Below are 20,412 nucleotides of genomic sequence, written 5' to 3'. Positions count from 1 at the left end.
TAGCGTAATAAAGTGACTTTCTCATATAAATAGTTTGAAAGGGTAATTAATTCTCACTCAAATTGTAATGTACAAAAAAAGTTACTATAAAGCAACCTGTATGTGGAAGCCCTACCTAGGAGCCCCCGCATTTACATTGTTTATAATTTCTTTGGTATTCCCACTGTTTAGAGCGCAGTTTTAAACACCATGTTCTTAGCCTTTCTGGTTCAAAATGTTATGTATGGCAAGGCAAATAAAACTAGCTAAAAAATACTTTAAAGTTCACCATTAATAAAAATTCAAGTTTTACAATAGCTTGCTACAGCAGCTATAGATAAATTAGTCACATTACAAAACTAAACCTTTGTAAACATGCTTAAATTTTATTTTCAAGAACCAAATTGCACTAAGCAAAATAATTTGACTTTTGAGAATCTAAAAACTAGATTCCAAGTACTGTATCACTTAACGTATCTTTTAGGTAGCACTTATCTAGTCTAAGATTTTAATGATAAAATTCCTGGTCCATCAAAATAATAACACTGGATCAAAAAGTTTTTATGGCATAAATTGTGGCTGGCTTCTATCCAGTCACCTTGGGAATTATTTTTTTTGTAAACAAGGCCTGCTGTTTCTTTAAACAGCTGACAATGAAATACATAGTGCCAATTTTACGTGATTTTTTAAATCAAAGAATAACATTAAAATTTCTGAACTGGCTGGGGTAGTCCTGCCACTATTTTCCTGTAAAACTCAGTGAATACTTGTCAGCTTAGGTAACTTCTTTAGTGTTTTCCTGATGGTTTTTCAGTGCTCTTCGGTGGTGTCATGATGCCTCCATTGCACACTGGTGACAGTTGTCCCCCGTTCCTGAGGGTGTTTACGTAATTGACTTCCTCCTACACATGTGAAGAAGTGCAGATTAGCCGCTAAGGTAAAGTATTGACATAGTAAAATAAAATCAAGCCAGATTTCTGGATACTAATATAATGGCCTTTTTTATTTTTCCATTTATGAAAAATTTTACTTTATATATAAAAAACAGATATACAGATGATAGATGCAGAGATATGTATAAAGGAAATAAGCATGTCTTTTTAGTATAGAAAGTATTGCATATGCCCCCCTTGCTCCCCACACCAGGCCTTCACTATCCTATGTCTGTGTCTATGGGTTATGCACATAGGAATTAATTGATTGATTTCCCACCCCCCATGCCTTCCCTCTGAGGTTTGATAATCTGTTGGATGCTTCTAGTCTCTGGGTCTGTTTACAATGGTCTTTTTATCTCTTTGCAACTTGATGTCATATTCTAAGATTTAGCAATTTGAACTGCTGTAATTGTTTTTTTTTAAAGTCTTAAAGTAGACTATTGGCATTGATCTTAAGAAACTTCACAAATCTTGCTTTGACTTCAAAGTCATTAACACTTCCACATTTTGAAATCACTGTGCCCATTTAGAACTTTCTATCCCTTTATTCTGTAGCCTCCTTCCAGTCATCGTTTTGGTGACTTAATAGACAGCAAGACCAAAAAACCCCACAAGAAACATACCAGCATAGGCAGATAATTTGTGTGTGTCTGGATATTGTGTCTGTCTTCCATAGAAATCTTCTTAAACATCTTCAGCTTCACTGGACTAGTCCTTTTTACTACACTCGCAAAAGGTACCATCCACTCTACACATTCAGAAATACTGTCCCATTCCAAACCTAGGAAGAGAAAAGTTAGCAAAATGTAAGGTGACATCAGAAAGTACTAATATATGCCTAATGAGTTTGTTCCTGCTTCCAAATTTAAGGATAGCTATATTAAAACTCATTTTTAAAAAGCTCAAATCAATAAGTTTTAGCAAGTCAAAACAGATTATGACTTTCAAACTATATGAGACTATTTTGAGGGAGGAAAAAGACTTTGAGCTTCTTAACCAGTACCTTCTACATAGGAAATTAAAATGATCAAAACCCAAAGAACTCTTAAAGCAGAACTATAATCATGTTGATTAACTTCAAATGGATTTAAATTACATTTGACCTTATTTTTGTTTGTGGATAGACACTGAGGGTTTGAACCAGCAGACGGAAGATAATCACTACACTGCTAAATGTTTCCCATTAAAATTTTAGTTTCTGTTTAGCAGCATGCTAAAGTTCACAAATTAATAGTCCTCTAAAAGCTGTGAACCGCTAAGAAGGTAAAATAACGGCTTACCTGTGGCTTTCTTAACGACCTCAATAGAGGTAAAATGGCACAAGGCGGCAGCAGCCAGTACTCGGTACTGGAACTCTAACGAATCAATGGCTAGAATGCACAGATCTAAAAGCTGACAAAGGAAAAGGCAAAAGTACAAAGTATTTAGGAGACATAAAATATCAAAACTCAGTAACACTTTTGAATACATAGCACCTATTTTACACATTAGAATTAAAATCACCTTAACATTTTTAACAATTTCAGTTCTCTACTTCTCAGTATCTTAAGGCTGCTGTGCCATATATAAGAAAATCTACAGTCTTATACTCCATGTAGGATGTGAAAATTAATAAATATCAGTCATCTAAAATAAGCCACCACCCTGGAGAAAGTGGAGTCTTGGGGATTGTTACATAGTGTGACCTGTGCGAGGAAACGGTGTGGGGAAGACCTTTTGCTTCAATGACAGATACAAGGTAGCCAGGGAAGTACAGTGCTGTAGCTATAGAAAACGGCATTTGTGAAGATCAAGGAGAAAGCATTTCCTTTGGAACTCAAGTAGTAGTTCAGAACATCTATAGTAAAAAAAGAGTACCTTTATTCCTTTTTTTTTTTTTTTTTTTTTTTTAAATGGAGGGGGCAGTTGCAGAAGCATAACCTAGATTAGATCATAAAGGGTCTTTAAGAGGCCAGAACTTATAGAGTTCTGATTACTGGAACATTTTGATACTGGAAAGTTACATTTTAAGAACCATTAACTAAGACTAAGGTAAAGTAGATACAAAAAGAGAAAACATGTTTCCAAACAGATTAGATAAAAAGCAGTATATTCCAGGCAATAAGCTGTAAAAGGACTAGATTTCAAAGGCCTGAAGTGATATCAGTCCAGTGAACAAAACATAAATTATGCCCTAGCCGGTTTGCCCAGTGGATAAAGCATAGACCTGCAGACTGTCCATTTACTAGTTATCCAGTTTTAGTGCTCATGAAGTGTTTACTAGATTTTCACATCCTACATAGAATTAAGCATAGATTTCTCTCTCTCCATTTCTCACCCCCATCCCCCACCCCCCCACTCCCTCACAGAGAGGAAGTTAGAAAATGTCATTTGTGCCGAAGCCGGTTTGGCTCAGTGGTAGAGCTTCGGCCTGGGACTGAAAGGTCCCAGGTTCGATTCCAGTCAAGGGCATGTACATTGGTTGCGGGCACATCCCCGGTAGAGGGTGTGCAAGAGGCAGCTGGTTGATGTTTCTCTCATCGACGTTTCTAACTCTCTATCTCCCTTTCTCTCTGTAAAAAAAAAAATCAATAAAATATATTAAAAGAAAAGAAAATGTCATTTGTTGGATAGCTTATTTATGACTATAAATACACTAAGGCCCCGGCGCCTGGCTCCACTGAAGCAGCATCCCAGTGCGCCAGGGCTCTGCTGGCTCGAGTCCTGGTTGGGGGAATTGGTTGGGGTCCAGGCAGGAATCGACCTGGGAATGCATGGGTGGGTGGAACAACTAATTGATGATTCTCAAATCCATCAGTTTTTTAAAAGGCTGAACAAAACCTGTAGTTAACATTGGCATATATTCAATAACAATGTCAGTACCTGAGCTATCTGGATGAACTTTTCCTGAGAATACTGAGGTAGGAGAACTTTAGGAGCATCCGTAAGAGCATCGACTTGAAGGAAGAGGTTGAGCCAGGAGATGACTGTTACGGGACAAAGTTCCCATTTTAAAGCCTGTTAAATGAAATGAAAATGCCTGTTACTAAATATAGGTACAGAGATACCACATCGTATAGATACTTTCTAAACTAGCCATTTAAGAGACTTTGTCTTTAGGCTTATTTTTTCCTAGAAGTCTTATTATTCTGGACCCTATTTTCAAGATATTTATTGATACCTCACTATCAAAAGCTGCTTGTGTGTTATAGACTATTGACATAGACCCTCTTATTCTCTAATTGTCTGTATTTACAAAGTTCATTCAGCCTATTATTACTGCTTTTCTCATTTCTTGCAGTCGCTGGTCTTCCAAATCTGTTCTCTACTTTATTAATACTATTTTAACCCTTTGCACTCTGCTGTCCCCTCTCAGGGGACATCGGAATTCTAGCATATCACTCGGATGTCCCCTCTCAGGGGACATTGCAGTTTATTAGTGATTACGGGGAATTGAGTTAATTCGACGCACGTTTCGCAAAGTAGCGTCGAGTAGCTGGTAGCCAATGTCCAGAATGGTTCGGAGTGCAAAGGGTTAACTGTATTCAATGTCTCCACGACAAATTCCATTCAGATCGTCTTAAGAATTGATTCTAAATTTTTCTTTATTATTGTAATCTCCAATGACATCGTTCCCTCCGTGAAGCCCTGAGACTTTACCATTTATAAGAAGTCCAAAATAATTAGGAGAAAGCAGAGGGTCCGACACCCACAGAACTGCGCAGAGAATGCCATCTTCCCTTTACATCCTTGTACTACAAGTCTGGATCTGGATAATTTTATTATTAAAACAGTACCAACATGCCAACAAGATCCCATTCTATCACAGCTACCTGAATGTTTACAGTTTGTAAACATAACATGATAATTTGTAAATGAAAGTCATATTGATTGTTTCCTTGTATATCCTATTAATAAACCCATGATGTCCAAATTTAATAACATACTTTCCAGTAGTTTACACTTACTCTTTAATCTCTAATCTCTCCTCCATTTTCCTATTAATAGCCCTTTCTCTACGTATAGAAAAAGGCAGTGAAATAATTCTATTTTCTGTCTGCTGGAAGAAGGGGAGAATGACCAAGGTCTGGGAATCGTTGCAATTCATTTATATATATTATATGCTAACTACTAACTACCTATGTTTTGAAAATGTCCATAATTACTTTAAGTAGTATATTCTCAATATAATAGAAACTTGAAAGTTATAGAAAAAAAGAATTTAATAGGTTGTTAATATTTTGCATTAGCCTTTTAGAACTGGATCCTAATACTAAAACCTCAGTTTTGATTACTTACATTGTAGTATTTGAGATTCAGTAATAATTAGTTATTAGATTGCAACTAGAATAATAAAATATATAATTATTATTACCTTTAATATAATGAGTTCCATTCTTAAGATATCGTCTTCACTGCAAGCACCATCAGTGACATAAGCAAACTCTTGGAGTTTAGGAGCATAGATTTCCTTTAAAATGGATTTTAAAATTAGGGTTAAGCACAGATGAGATTGAGGTGAAAACAAAAGAATTATATACAAACTACCTACAGGTTTCATTTTATATATATATATGTGTGTGTATTTCAGAGAGGAGGGAGGGAGAGAAACATCAATGATGAGAGAATCATCCGTTGGCTGCCTCCTGCACACCCCACACTAGGGATGGAGCCCGCAACCCAGACATGTGCCCTTGACCGGAATTGAGATTGAAGGAAAATCTCAAGCAGGAAAGGAGTGCTTTCAATCCTGGCACCACCATCAGATACAAAAATATTATTTTAACCCAAAAAGTATTTCATTTGATTGGTTAATCAGTTTTCAAAGACCATTCTATTGAGTCTTTATGTCGCCATAATTCTGTATACAGGGACAGCATCAGTATACTGGTATTCTGTTTGGCAGAATGAGCCATGTAATATTTGACCTAGATATTAATTCCAGAATTTAAACCAGGCACTTATCCAGGTTTGGAAACTAAAAGGGATCTATGATATTTATCCAAATCATAATGTTCAGAAAATATTGACAAACCCACCCATCTTCTCTAAGGAGTTAACATCAAAGTAGTAGTGTTTCTGGAATTATGTGCTGATTTTAAAAACTGGATTGGTAAGTATGTCTGGATAAACTTTGAGAACTTACCTCAAGTTTGGAAGCAATGAACAATGAGGTAATTCCGATGAGTTGGAGCATATTTTTATTTATATCCTTTTGTGTCAACATAAATCTATCAAAAAAGTCTTGCGCAAGGTAAAATGTTTCCCTATGCAGTGTGTAGACTTCACATACCTAGACAAGAACGCCAAGGTTTAAATATTACAATATTACTCCATGAATTTCTCCAAATTAGAAAGTTGTATCTTAGTATACTAGACCTTACAATACTTTCTTAAACCCAACTTTGCCTTTTAGGATACCAAAGTTAAGATTGGGGAGAAAAATAACATGCACTAACAGGATAAACAAATCTGTTGTCTGCATTTACTCCTATAGTTTTTTTTCATATGGACTTAAAAAATGTATTTATTCCCAGATACATTTATTTTTTACTATGAATAAGAACTTGGTTCTACTCATTTCCTAATTATTTATTGCTGACAAATAGGTAAATTTTCATGTTTCGTTTATATTCTTATTCCAATAGTTCCAACTGATTCTCTTCTCACTTTTAATAGAGATTTAACTAAAAAATGACAATGGTGTTTCAATGTTTTCATGTCATTTATTTTTCATGTTTTATGGTACTGGGTAAAATTATAGAAGAAAACTGAAATTAACATTAATGATAAACTTTTGTCATATCTTGTTTAGGACTATAATGGGAATTCCCCTGTAAATTATTGTTATTAATAAATAGTATCTTTCATTTCCACATTTATCATAGGGGAAGCTTTTAAGGGCCGTTATCCCCATTTTGAAGATAAGAAAACAGAGGGATAGAGGTTATGATAAACAATGTATCAAGGAAATTTATTACTACATGTTTTAAAATCAGAGATGGATACTGAATTTCAAAAAATATCTTCCACATATAGTGAGATTTATGATTTAAACTATTTAGGTAATAAACAGATTTTCAAATGCTGAACCATCTTTCAAATGCTGAAAGGATATAGGGTTGGGCAAAAGTAGGTTTAGAGTTGTGATTACTCAATAGTTATGTTCCATATGAACAACTTTAAACCTACTCTAATCATACTTTTGCCCCACTCTGTATCCTAAGACAAAGTAGAATTTAACACTGTTGGATTTGTCTTTTTTTAAAAAAAATATTTTACTGATTTTTTACAGAGAGGAAGGAAAAGAGATAGAGTTAGAAACATTGACCAGCTGCCTCTTGCACATCCCCTACTGGGGATGTGCCCGCAACCAAGGCACATGCCCTTGACTGGAATGCAGGCCAACACTATCCACTGAGCCAAACCGGTTTCAGCTGTTGGATTTGTCTTAATATATTCTGTACAGTTTTGCATACCTAATCATATACGTAAGGGAAAATAGGAATACATTTCATAGACCATCACTAGATAAAAATCAATGAAACGTAAAAAGGAAAATAAAGCAAAATCAACATAATTGTGCTTCAATTGCTTCCATGATCACAAGACACTTAGAAAAAATAAAAAACCACCACCTTACAACTTCATGGCTGGAATACAATCTTCCTTTCTGGTCAGAATAAGGAATTAAGATAATCTGACTCAAAACATTTTGTAGTCCTAAAGACTTTTTTGAGTAGCTTCTGGCAGATCTACTTTACCATGTGTTACTCCAGACTATAGCCAGAAAAGCTATAGTTTTTCTCCCTTATGATATATCATTTCTATCTATTAGGGAAATTACAGAGCAAAAATTTGTCTTCAATGTAAGTAATCATTTCCTCAGTAATAATGAGTGGGCTTAAACAAGTTAGTCTGACACACATCTGTAGGGACTTCAAGATCACACATTCCTTTAGATCAGTGGTCAGCAAACTACAGCTCGCGAGCAAGGTTTGCTGCTCTATGGACTAATGAGTTTGCTGACCACTGATTTAGGACATAGAAATCAGGATTACAAATTATACCTTGATTTTGATGATACAGAAAGGACTTTGAAAGCTCTGAAGCCTAGTCTTTTCACTTTGCATAGCAGAATTCAAAAACTATATATATTCTATTCATCTTGAATACCCTCAGCACCTTGAATGGCGTCTGGTACACAGCAATACCCCAATAGCAAGAATTCTGAATTGGGTTTGGGCTGTGTGAGATTGAGATGTAGTGGCTGTGTCCTCATGATTTTCCATTTCGGTACTATAAACTATAGTAAATAGCCCCAAACAAGGTGGCTGCTAGCCATGGATAATACATCGTGAGGGCATATGAAAAGCACCTTTACGTCTAAATATTTCCATCATACAGAGACAGGAAATTTGTACTGCTGGAACATACCTCTAAGAGCCAGTCTAGAAGTATTGACCTCATCTGTGGTTCCAAGTCTGAATGCAGAACTTCAAAATGTTTGTCATGAACATATCGGGTCTCTTTCTTTAGCATGTTTAGCCAAACATCATTTGAACATCCCCAGCTATGGAAAAAGGGAAAAAGACATAATTGTGTGGTTTACATAATATACAAGCTGTGTTTTACATAGGAAAAATTCAACTTTAAGACACTGAAATCCAACTTTCAATTTAGAACTTGGCAGGAGACACTCTTAAGGTAGTTTTATCTAACTTTTAGCATGAAAAAGTAGAAACCTGAAATTATACAGCAAAAACTTTGATTATGATCATCTAAATTGACTGATTTCAAAAGGTTTTTTGTTCCAATTTACTTATAATCCTATATAAGATGGCCATGTTTTCTCAAGAGCAATACTAAAAAGGCAAATATTTAAAGCATATGATCCCAGTAGAGTCAAGTTTCAATTGCCTCCAACTATTTTACCAATAGTAGAGTCACTAACAGTGACTCTAAATTACTAGAGGTTTTGTATAAGCTGTACTTCCTAGTCCTGTTCATTAACTAGAAAAAAGTGTAGACCTTACTAAACTTGGTAAGAAATAAATGGGATTGATATATCAAATTATACATGTTAAAATGTTCCCATCTTAACCATTTAGATAAATTATTTAAACTCCATTAAAAATGTGATTCATTTCTGATAAGGCTTACCGTACTCAGCAAGCAAATGAAAATAACCTTATGGAATCAATGTTTAAATTTTCTCTATCATTTGCAAACAGCACTAGTTAGATTATATATCCTTAAATATCAGTAAAGAAAGTAATTTTTTTACAGGTTTTTCTATCTTATAATGAAGGTAAAAAATAAAGTAATGCCATTTATGAAATCCATACAATTTTAATCTGATATTAAATTATTGAAAATTTTCTTACCTTAAATCAGGCAAAGGTGAAGGATTAATAAAAAGATTTTTAAATCTGTAATTTGTAAATCTGGAGAAGTCGCTTGTTTCTATTTCTTTGTGGGGTGTTTCAATGATAATGCAAGGACTGACCCCTCCAGATAATACAGGTGGCCAACAATTCTGTCATTTAAAAGAAAAAAAGAATGTGTGTGCAATAGGAAACCAGCTTTTATCTGAGATCTTTCATAAATGGAAGCTAATATTTCTAAACAGTCTACAGTTTCCCCCAAAACACCATTGCTAGCTAACATGCTGACTGTAGTTTAGTAAGCTGGCAGTTCTACTTATATTTCATAAATAAGTCGTATAGCTCATATCAGTCTTCATAAAGAGTAACTGGTATTCTGGAAATACAAGACATTGCGTATTGGGGGAATGGAGGAATAACAATGCATCTGTAGTCAGATACTAATAACTTACAGATTTATAAAATTGCTGTTAATAGTGGCAAGGGCACCTTGTTGTATAAAAAGCTTACCCACAAGTCGCCCCCCCCCCCCCACTCCAGTTAATCTTGCTCTGACACCTTAGATTACTTTCAGGCAAAACCTTAAGAATGGCAGCAAGAGGAATCAATTACTTAAGTCCTACTTAAAGGACCCTTTCCCCAATGAATGTTGGTTTCAAAGAGCGCCACTGTCAAGTGTTTTCCTGACAACACAGGAGGGCTTCGGTGGCCGGGGCTGCCAGCGTGCCAGTGACCCCGCATCCTCTGCGCCGCCAGGAGCGGCTCTAGGACCTCCCCTCCAGCCAGAGGGGAACAAAGAGCGGGGCACGGGACAGATGAGGCGGGCCCCGGTGCGCCCTCCGAGAGGGAGGAATTCACAAAGAGGAACCAGCTGCTTGGACGCAAACTTGCGCAGGATTCGGGCTCTTGGCCACCCTTCAGAGAAGCGCCTCCCTGCCGACCCCTAGGGGCGCCGAGGAGAAGTGTCCGGGCGCCCACGGCCAAGCCCAGCCACCAGCCCCGTCTGCCTACCCTGATCTCATACTGCTGTTTCTGGGCCGCCTTCTCCTCTCTCCGCTTCCTCACATCCTGAGAACAGAAGAGGCTGCTGTTACCCCGAGGTCCCGCCAGCGGCCTCCTCCCCTCTCCCCTCCGCCCCCTCCTCCCTCTCCCCCGTCTCACCTCGGCGGTCCTCCTCCTCTTGGCCTGAATTATCTGGGCTTCCTGCGGGGAATCCGTCTGGCTGGGCTGGGGCTGCTGCTTCGCTTGTAAACGGCTACTATGGAGGATTAAAAAAAGAAGAAGAACGTTTAATCAGCAAAGCATGCGTTTCCAAGGCCCGCAGCTAACACATTGAAACACATCTCCAAGACAAAAAAAAAAAAAAAAGTTACCTGCGTCTTGACATTCTCTCCAGGTGCAAGGAACCTCTGGGGGGGGGAGGGGGAGAAAGAGTCAGACACGTCGCCATCCCCGTTCTCCTCCGGGTGCCCAGAGGACGCTGACCGGAGGTCCCAGCCCAGCCCCCCCAGGTGGCCCGACACCCCCCTGCTGCCCGGCACCACGTTCGCTATCCATGGCGTTCGCTGTGGACACAGCCTGCATTTCCTGCACTGGCTGTGCAGCCGGGGTGCGGGTCACATATTTAATATTGACAAAGCACCCCCCCCCGCGCCCCGAAAGCGCGGGAAGGAAGATCGCCCCCAAAGGGGTCTCCTCCGCACCCCCATCGCCCCGCGGGTGGGGGAGACAGCGCCCCCCCGCCCCGGGCTGTGGAGCCGCCGGTTCCGCGCCAATTTGGACCCGCGATGGCGGGAGCAGGGGCGGCGGGCGCGGGCTGGCGGCGCCCGGCAGCGCCCTCCGCGCCTTCCCGCCCCTCCGGCCCGGCCCGGCCCGCCCGTGGCTCAGGGGGCGCCGGGACCCCGCTCCGCCCGGGGTGACAGGGCGAGGAGGAGGGTTCCATCCAAGGCGGGGGGACTGCTGTCCGGGGGCTTTCCTCCCCGTGACGGGGACCCGGACACCCATCCTCCCGCGGGACGGCCCCCCAAATGGGGGCGGGAGAGCAGCCCGTAGGACGAGGGGGAAAGGGGGTTCTCCGTGGCCTGGCACCCAGGGCAGCCCCCCGCCCCGCCGCTCCCCCGACCCCCGGCCCCCGGTCCCGACAGGAGCCGGCCCACCAGCCGCCCGGCCCTCCGCCCTCCGCGCCGCCCGCCTCAGCCTCCCGCCGGGAACGGGGCACCCGAGGAGCCCGGGCTTCGTCCCTCCCGCGCCCGCGCCCCGCGCCCGCCGCCCGCACCTCCTCACCGCCCGACCGCCGCTCGGCTCAGCTGGCGCCGGCGCCAACCCCATATATAGGCCCGCCCCGCGCGCATGCGCCGCGCACTGACACTCCGGCCCGCGCGCCCCGCCCCCGCGCCCGCCCGCCCGCCCGCCCGCGGGGCGCCCGCAGCCCACGCGCCGGCCTCGGCCCGCCTCCGCCCGCCGCGAGGGGCCGCGGGGCGTCTCCGGCCGCGCAGCCCGCGGCCGCCCGCGCCCCCGCCACCTGCCCGCGCGGCCCGCCGGCGGGAGGCAGCGCGCCGAAGCCCCTCCTCCTCCGGACCCCGCTCCCCGCTCCGCTGGCTTCCGCACCGCCCGCCAATCGGCTCCGTTCCCTCCCGCCCCGGAGCCCGGGCCCTGAGGGGGTCAGGCTCGGCCCGGCGTGCGGCCCGGCGGCGGGGGCGACTCCGGGAGGCAAAGGGCGGCCGCGAAGGGGCCACCCCGGGGCGCGCCCTCCCTCGCCGCCCCGCCGAGGCCCGGGGGAGCCGGGCTCTCTCAGCAGAGGCGCGCGGAGCGGGCGGCCCGCCCCTCGGGGGCGGGGCCGGCGAGCGGGCCAATGGGAGGCGAGCGCCGAGCACCACGTGCAGCCGCTGCGGAATGTAAACAGCTCGGCGCGCTGCGGGCCACGTGGGCCCTGCGCCTGGCGTCCGGCGCCGGCTGCCGCGGGAGCCGCCTCGGAAGAAGCCGCGCTCCGGGACGCCGACCCTGCCCGTGGCTCCAGCCCGCCGACCGAGGTACGGTTCAGCCCTGCGTCCCGCCCTCCCCCGTGTCCCTGCTCCGCGGCTTCCCACGCTGTGGTCCCCGCGCTGGAGAGGTTCGCGCCCTCCCTCCCTCTTCTCCCCAACCTGCGACGTCAGGGCGCCCCGGGGGAAACACCCTCCGGAGCGGGGCCGGGGTGGCTTCTCCCGGGGCGGGGCGGCGGGGAGAGCGGTCCCGCCACGTGCAGGCCCCGGGCCCGCCCCTCCGCCCCGCCCCGCCGCCAGCGCGCCTTGCGGAGCCCGCGCGAGCTGCCCGCGCGGGAGGCAGCGGCCCGCCTTCCAGTCCTCCCGGGCGGAGGCCGGCCCAGTGCCTGTCCTCCCCGCCGCCCCCATATGCAAACGGCACCAGTCCCTCTGTGGTGGGCCCCTTCGGTCCCCTCGCTGCCCGTTCACGATCCCGCCCCAGCGCGCCCCGCGTCCGGGCGCCTCCCGGGAGGACCTGCCGGCGGTGCCCCGCGGACCGGTTTCGCGGCGGGAGCGGTGGGGAAGGGGCTGCCGCCGGAACAAAGCCTCCGGGGGCGAGGGCCGTGCGGCGCAGGCTCCCTGCAGCCCGGTAGCTCCGTCCGGACGCGGCGGGCGAGCGCGTCTCCCCGCCCCGCCGGCGGCGTGCGCGCGGGAGAGGCCGGGGGCCGAGGCCCGGGCGCTGCCGGAGATGCACCCGGAGGCGGCGGCCGGGGACCCCCCCTCCACGCCCCCCGATTGTCCTTCCCAGGTCCCCTCCCCACGCCTTTTTGTGCTTCGCGGCCCGTGCGGGCCTCTGAGCCTGGAGATGAGGAGTGCGCTTTGGGCTTTGCGGCCACTGGAGTCCTTTTCCCCCACTTTCTCTTGCGTGTCTGACCACAGTCTCGTGACGCTGGCAAAGAGGTTGTTTTTGCCCCAAATATAAGGTGACCAGACGTCCCGCTTTCTAACAGTTCTGTCCCGCTGCGTTTTTAAAAAGTCCCGATAAGGCGACCAGACGTCCCGCTTCTGGCGGGACAGTCCCGATTTTTAAACAATTTGTCCCGCAGCGGCGTTTTAAAAAAAAAGTCCCGCCGAAACCGGTTTGGCTCAGTGGATAGAGCGTCGGCCTGCGGACTGAAGGGTCCCAGGTTCAACTCCGGTCAAGGGCACGTACCCTGGTTGCGGGCACATCCCTGGTGGGGGATGTGCAGGAGGCAGCTGGTTGATGTTTCTCTCTATCCCTCTCTTTCTCTCTGTTAAAAAATCAATAAAATATATTTTTACAAAAAAGTCCCAATTTCTTTTCTGCGGGACACATTGTTAAAAATCGGGACGTCTGGTCACCTTACCCCACATATGCACAGGAGGACATAGGAAAGAGTCTTGCCCGGACAGAATCAGAAGAGACCCAGCATCTTGTCAGCCCCAAGGAGCGCCGTAGCCTTTGCAGTGCTGGCCCTGGCGCTGGGGGGGCGGGGCGGGGGGCAGTGCGCGGTGCTGGGGTGAGTGTGCAGCCTGCAGAGCTCGCAGGATGCCGTTAGGGAAAGGGAGGCCTCCACCCGAGCATACCAGAACTGGTCACCTGACCATCACGGTACCCTGGACAGCAGGGGTGTCGGTGACCAGCTGCAGCACTATTCCTGGAGGACTGGGTGCCCAGCGCTGGGCTAACTAGGAAGTTACTTGAAAACAATCAGAGTTGCCCTCTGGCCCATGCCCTTGACTGTGAAGTGAGGAGAGAAGTTACAAACACCCCACCACGGAGGGCCTTGTGCCGTCTGCGTGCACCTGGTCAGCGGTCACCAGAGACTGAGCAGGTCGTGGGCTTTCCCTGTCAGCTGCCTGAGGTTAAAACCCTGGGCTTCTCTGAGAAAGGGTTTCCTCCCCAAAAGGTAAAATGACACACTGTTTCAAAGCTGGCATTTCAGAGTGTGCATAGAGACTCTCGCATGGGCCGTGCTAGCTCTTGGCTCTGCGGCCCTTCCCTCTCCTCCTTTATACCCATAGATAGAAATTAGGATGTGATTGGAAGGGTCCTGAATAAAACAGGAAGGTGAGTCATAAAATCGCAGTTTCTCAGAACTGTGTTCCTGTAGTCGTCCTTTCGGGTCTCTTTCAGGCATCACCATTCAGTGTTGTCTTTGTTTTCTATTTTTTAAAATATATTTTATTGCTGAAACCGGTGTGGCTCAGTGGTAGAGCGTCGGTCTGCAGACTGAAAGGTCCCGGGTTCGATTCAGGTCAAGGGCATGTACCTTGGTTGCGGGAACATCCCCGGTGAGGGGTGTGCAGGAGGCAGCTGGTCAATGTTTCTCTCTCATCGACGTTTCTAGCTCTCTCTCCCTCTCCCTTCCTCTCTGTAAAAAATCAATAAAATATATATATATATATATATTTTTTTTTTTTTTTTTTTTTTTTTTTTTTTTTTACCGAGAGGAAGAGAGAGGGACAGAGAGTTAGAAACATCGATGAGAGAGAATCTTCGATCAGCTGCCGCCTGCACAATCCCCCATTGGGGATGTGCCCGCAACCGAGGTACATGCCCTTGACCGGAATCGAACCCGGGACCTTTCAGTCTGCTGTCCACTGAGCCACATCGATTTCGGCATTGTTTCCAATTTATATATGTTCATGCCCGGCTCCTTCTTTTACCACTCACCCCACTTCAAAAATTCACTGACTTTGAAATGTATGAAATGCCTATGTAGTTGTAATCATTTTAGAAATCTGGGCATTTTCTGAAGTATATATTTCCCTACTGTCCATGCAGCATCAGACACACGGTAGAGAAACTCTTGGTGTACTCAGTGCTTTCGCTTTCAGAAGTCAGGGGGAGGGAACCCGGAACGTTCTTAGAGGCTCAGGCTTTTTTTTTAAATTAGGGCCAATCCATTATTTCTTGCTTCCCTGCATTGTCGCCTCCTCTGTGGAGCCTTCCCAGGTCCCTCCCTCTGCAGTTACGCTCACCTCACAAGGACAAGAATCACCTGGTGAAATGGCTTTTATTTCCTGCGAGGCCTTGGCCTCCGGGCAGTCATCTCCCTATCACCAGGGCCCTGCCGCTCAGAGGCATCCTAGGCCAGTGTTTCCCAACCTTCTCTCATGATGAGAATCACCTGGTGGAGTTGTTAAAACACAGATTCCTGAATCCCAACTAAGAAGTGCTAAACTAGAATTTTTGAGAACATATAGGTAAAATTGCATACCTAACTTAGTGCTCTGTATATAACATCTGTGTTAGAGCACTAGTTAAGTATACAGTTTTACCTATATGTTCCCAAAAATTCTAGTTTAGCACTTCTTAGTTGGGATTCAGGAATCTGTGTTTTAACAACTCCACCAGGTGATTCTCATCATGAGAGAAGGTTGGGAAACACTGGCCTAGGCAGAGCTGGAGGCCCTGCTGCACCGAACGATGCCCAGTCTGTCCCAGCGGTCGGCACACTCATCCGTCCACCGAGCCACATATCCACAGCACCACGATTGACAGTTCTTTGGAGAGCCACGTTTTTTAAGACGTAAACGTCTTCTAACGCCACTTCTTCAGCACGGACTCGCCCAGGCCGCGGTGTTTTGTGGAAGAGCCACGCTCTAGGGCAGGGGTCCTCAAACTTTTTAAAGTGGGGGCCAGATCACGGTCCCTCAGAGAGCTGGAGGGCCGGACTATATGAACTACTAATTCCTACTGTAACACCTTGGCTGCGCTCACTGCCCAAAAAACCTGGCGGGCCGGATCAGACTCCCCTGGGGGCTGCATGTGGCCCGCGGGCTGTAGTTTGAAGACCCCTGCTCTAGGGGCTGTTGGCGTGCTGCCCCTCTAATCTGCCTCCGATGAAACGTGTTGCCAGAGCTCGCTAGGATTTCTGAAGCGCAGGCCTGCCAGGCGGCCACCGCCCTGCCGTGGATCCCCTTGGGTTAGAGGCCAGACCCCTCACCCACAAGCCGCTCACACCCAGGAAGTCCACCCGCGTGCAGTTTGCCACACGCCTGCCCTCGCAGGGACCTTTGCACCTGCACCGCCCCCCTCGCCCCCATCTGACTCCCAACTCCATTAACTCTCGGGTAACACCACCTCCTCTGGAGCTGCCCTGCCCTGCCCTGCCCTGCCCTGCCCTGCGATGGGGCTCTTTCTTCTATGCCTCCCTCCCCCCTGCTCCCTTCCCCCGCCACCCAGGCCTCTCCCCTCGCCCTGACCGGGCAGGGGCGTGCCCACTGACTCCGGGGAGCACTTCCTTAGAGGAGCTTTGCAGCTGGCACCGCACCAGCTTTGCAGAGGGCTCAGCAGGTCCCAGCGGAGTGCTGCCCTCTGGAGTCGGAGCGGAGAGTGCCTGGCCTGCCAGGGCTGCACACGGCCAGGAGGGAGGGGCAGGGAGGCGCTGCCGATGGCGGGCATCTGTCTTTGGGTGTGCGTGCCAGAGCACACCCTGGCCCTGGCCGGTCCAGCGCCCTCAGGGTCTGTGATAGTGAGCAGGGCCAGGCAGGGCAGTTCTGGAAACCCCAGGCCCCGGGTAGAGGTTGGACTAGACAGGAGGGTGTGTGCTGGGTCAGTCTGCTCCGGGCCTGGAGCTGTGGTGGTTCATTGGAGGGTGTGTCCTTTAACAAGAAAAGGGCCCTGGGCCGAAACCGGTGTGGCTCAGTGGATAGAGCATCAACCTGTGGACTGAAGGGTCCCGGGTTTGATTCCGGTCAAGGGCATGTACCTTGGTTGCAGGCACATCCCCAGTAGGGAGTGTGCAAGAGGCAGCTGATCCGATGATTCTCTCTCATCAATGTTTCTAACTCTCTGTCCCTCTCTCTTCCTCTCTGTAAAAAAATCAATAAAATATATTAACAAAAAAGAAAAAGGAAAAGAAACGGGCCCTGTCCACCAGACCACGAGGTGGGGCCGGGGAACACTGGCTCTCAGGGGCGCTGTGGAGAGTGAGGTCGTATGGCAGAGGGCGCTGCTGTAGCCGCAGTGGGCTGGGAGGTGGCATTTCAGTTAGTTCACTCAGTCATTCTGCACACACCAGCGCACCGCACCGGGTGAAGCACACAGGAATTCCTGCCCTCAGAGCTTGGTTCCAGTGGGAGGGCGTAGGAGACCAATACAGGTGGTGTAGGGGAGTGGTGAGGAGGAGGAGGACACAGGAAAGCAGCCTGGGGCGGGCTGGGAGGCGATGGACCAGATGGAGCGCAGGGGGAGCAGAGGGGAGCAGGCAGGCGGGGCAGGCTCGGAGGAAGAGCCCTCCAGCAGGACGGGCCAGTCCAGGGGCCTTGGCGCAGCTGGCGAACAGGAGGTCAGTCCGGCTGGGGTGTGGTGGACGGGAGAGGAGGAGAGGCTGGGGTGTGGTGGACGGGAGAGGAGAGGCTGGGGGGTGGTGGACGGGGGAGGAGAGGAAGAGAGGCTGGGGTGGTGGACGGGAGAGGAGGAGAGGCTGGGGTGGTGGACGGGAGAGGAGGAGAGGCTGGGGTGGTGGACGGGAGAGGAGAGGCTGGGGTGTGGTGGACGGGAGAGGAGAGGCTGGGGGGTGGTGGACGGGGGAGGAGAGGAGGAGAGGCTGGGGTGGTGGACGGGAGAGGAGGAGAGGCTGGGGTGTGGTGGACGGGAGAGGAGAGGCTGGGGGGTGGTGGACGGGAGAGGAGGAGAGGCTGGGGTGGTGGACGGGAGAGGAGAGGCTGGGGTGTGGTGGACGGGAGAGGAGAGGCTGGGGGGTGGTGGACGGGGGAGGAGAGGAGGAGAGGCTGGGGTGGTGGACGGGAGAGGAGGAGAGGCTGGGGTGGTGGACGGGAGAGGAGGAGAGGCTGGGGTGGTGGACGGGAGAGGAGAGGCTGGGGTGGTGGACGGGAGAGGAGAGGCTGGGGTGTGGTGGACGGGAGAGGAGAGGCTGGGGTGGTGGACGGGAGAGGAGAGGCTGGGGGGTGGTGGACGGGAGAGGAGAGGCTGGGGTGTGGTGGACGGGAGAGGAGAGGCTGGGGTGTGGTGGATGGGAGAGGAGAGGCTGGGGTGTGGTGGACGGGAGAGGAGAGGCTGGGGGGTGGTGGACGGGAGAGGAGAGGCTGGGGGGTGGTGGACGGGAGAGGAGAGGCTGGGGGGTGGTGGACGGGGGAGGAGAGGAGGAGAGGCTGGGGTGGTGGACGGGAGAGGAGAGGCTGGGGTGTGGTGGACGGGAGAGGAGAGGCTGGGGGGTGGTGGACGGGAGAGGAGAGGCTGGGGTGGTGGACGGGAGAGGAGGAGAGGCTGGGGTGTGGTGGACGGGAGAGGAGAGGCTGGGGGGTGGTGGACGGGAGAGGAGAGGCTGGGGTGTGGTGGACGGGGGAGGAGAGGCTGGGGGGTGGTGGACGGGAGAGGAGAGGCTGGGGTGTGGTGGACGGGGGAGGAGAGGCTGGGGTGTGGTGGACGGGAGAGGAGAGGCTGGGGTGTGGTGGACGGGAGAGGAGAGGCTGGGGGGTGGTGGACGGGAGAGGAGAGGCTGGGGTGTGGTGGACGGGGGAGGAGAGGCTGGGGGGTGGTGGACGGGAGAGGAGAGGCTGGGGGGTGGTGGACGGGAGAGGAGAGGCTGGGGGGTGGTGGACGGGAGAGGAGAGGCTGGGGGGTGGTGGACGGGAGAGGAGAGGCTGGGGTGGTGGACGGGAGAGGAGGAGAGGCTGGGGGGTGGTGGACGGGAGAGGAGAGGCTGGGGTGTGGTGGACGGGAGAGGAGGAGAGGCTGGGGTGTGGTGGACGGGAGAGGAGGAGAGGCTGGGGTGTGGTGGACGGGAGAGGAGGAGAGGCTGGGGGGTGGTGGACGGGAGAGGAGAGGCTGGGGTGTGGTGGACGGGAGAGGAGAGGCTGGGGGGTGGTGGACGGGAGAGGAGAGGCTGGGGTGGTGGACGGGAGAGGAGGAGAGGCTGGGGGGTGGTGGACGGGAGAGGAGAGGCTGGGGGGTGGTGGACGGGAGAGGAGGAGAGGCTGGGGGGTGGTGGACGGGAGAGGAGAGGCTGGGGGGTGGTGGACGGGGGAGGAGAGGCTGGGGGGTGGTGGACGGGAGAGGAGAGGCTGGGGGGTGGTGGACGGGAGAGGAGAGGCTGGGGTGTGGTGGACGGGAGAGGAGAGGCTGGGGGGTGGTGGACGGGAGAGGAGAGGCTGGGGTGGTGGACGGGAGAGGAGGAGAGGCTGGGGTGTGGTGGACGGGAGAGGAGAGGCTGGGGGGTGGTGGACGGGAGAGGAGAGGCTGGGGTGTGGTGGACGGGGGAGGAGAGGAAGAGAGGCTGGGGTGGTGGACGGGAGAGGAGAGGCTGGGGGGTGGTGGACGGGAGAGGAGAGGCGGGATTGTCACACAGCGGGACCTATGTGAGTAGGAAGGGCCCCTAATCCCGTGTGGGGACCTTTTGCTTCAATGACAAATCCAGGGGAGCGTGGGCAGTAGAGTGCTGTGGGTAGAGAAACCAGCATTTGTGGAGATGAATGAGTGTCCGGAGAGCAGCGGGGAGGCCAGTGCGGACCAGGGAGCCTGGAGCCGATGGGCCGGGGCTGGTGAGCAGGGCCGCTCCCGGCGTGTGTGTGGGAGGGAGAGCGGAGGGTGTGCTGACGGGGGGTGTTTGGGGCAGAGACCACTCCGAGCGGAGCAGCTGGGCGGCCAGTGTCACTCCCTGGGACGGGGAAGGTGCAAGGAGGAGGGGCCCTCTCCAGCCCTCCCCCTCTTCCTAACCGTCAGTGGGAAGCTACCCTCGGAGGAGGCTTCACAAACAGAAAGACCAGTTTCGGGACAGTGGTGTCTGGCGGTGCTGGGGGAGATGAATGGGCTCTGAGGGATTCCGTGATGGGCTTCAGCATTGTATTTCCTTAAAAGCGTCTGAAGCAAATAATGGAAAAACGTTCAGATTCTCACGTTGGCGGGCGGGTCCATGTTCACTGATTAACTCTCTGAAGTTGTGGTTCTCTGATTGCAAACGTGTCTACTTACTTCATGTATTCACGTGGCCTCGGGCCCCACTTCCGTAGGGAACTGAGACTGGGATGAGCCTCCCTTCTGGCTGCCGCAGGTCAGGGGAGGCTCCTTAGACTAGATGACCAGTCGTCCCGCTTTGGCGGGACAGTCCCGATTTTCAACCATTTTCCCGCGTCCAAAATCGGGACTTCTTTAAAACGCCGCGGGACACGGGACAAATTGTAAAA

At 49.9% G+C, this 20,412-nt stretch overlaps 2 protein-coding genes across 5 annotated transcripts in view; one reads left to right on the top strand and one right to left on the bottom strand.

Moving 5' to 3' along the window:
* Nucleotides 1-741: 741 nt before the first annotated feature.
* On the bottom strand, nt 742-12,442 carry CCNE2 (cyclin E2). 4 transcript variants are annotated; one of them, XM_084864735.1, is made up of 12 exons: nt 12,421-12,442; nt 10,654-10,689; nt 10,442-10,538; nt 10,292-10,348; nt 9,281-9,432; nt 8,331-8,466; nt 6,040-6,186; nt 5,269-5,364; nt 3,777-3,911; nt 2,195-2,306; nt 1,538-1,695; nt 742-881 (listed from the first exon to the last, which is right to left on the bottom strand). In XM_084864735.1, exons 2-12 carry the CDS (start codon nt 10,665-10,667, stop codon nt 768-770), a joined length of 1,218 nt encoding a protein of 405 aa, XP_084720861.1. In that variant the 5' UTR covers nt 10,668-10,689; nt 12,421-12,442; the 3' UTR covers nt 742-767. The 4 variants fall into 4 exon arrangements, with proteins under 4 accessions (XP_084720861.1, XP_084720859.1, XP_084720860.1 ...); XM_084864733.1 differs by lacking the exon at nt 12,421-12,442 and adding an exon at nt 11,888-12,174; XM_084864734.1 differs by lacking the exon at nt 12,421-12,442 and adding an exon at nt 11,564-11,614.
* The window catches only part of NDUFAF6 (NADH:ubiquinone oxidoreductase complex assembly factor 6), a 93,181-nt gene continuing 84,998 nt past the window's right edge, over nt 12,230-20,412 (top strand). The window contains exon 1 of the mRNA XM_084864749.1: nt 12,230-12,309. The gene's annotated coding sequence lies outside the window, so the exon portion shown is untranslated. The remainder of the gene's footprint in view (nt 12,310-20,412) is intronic.

Source organism: Pipistrellus hanaki (assembly GCF_964339955.1).
Source record: "Pipistrellus hanaki genome assembly, chromosome: 17".
NCBI classification, from domain to species: Eukaryota; Metazoa; Chordata; class Mammalia; order Chiroptera; family Vespertilionidae; genus Pipistrellus; species Pipistrellus hanaki.
This window is presented reverse-complemented; position numbering and strand designations above follow the sequence as displayed.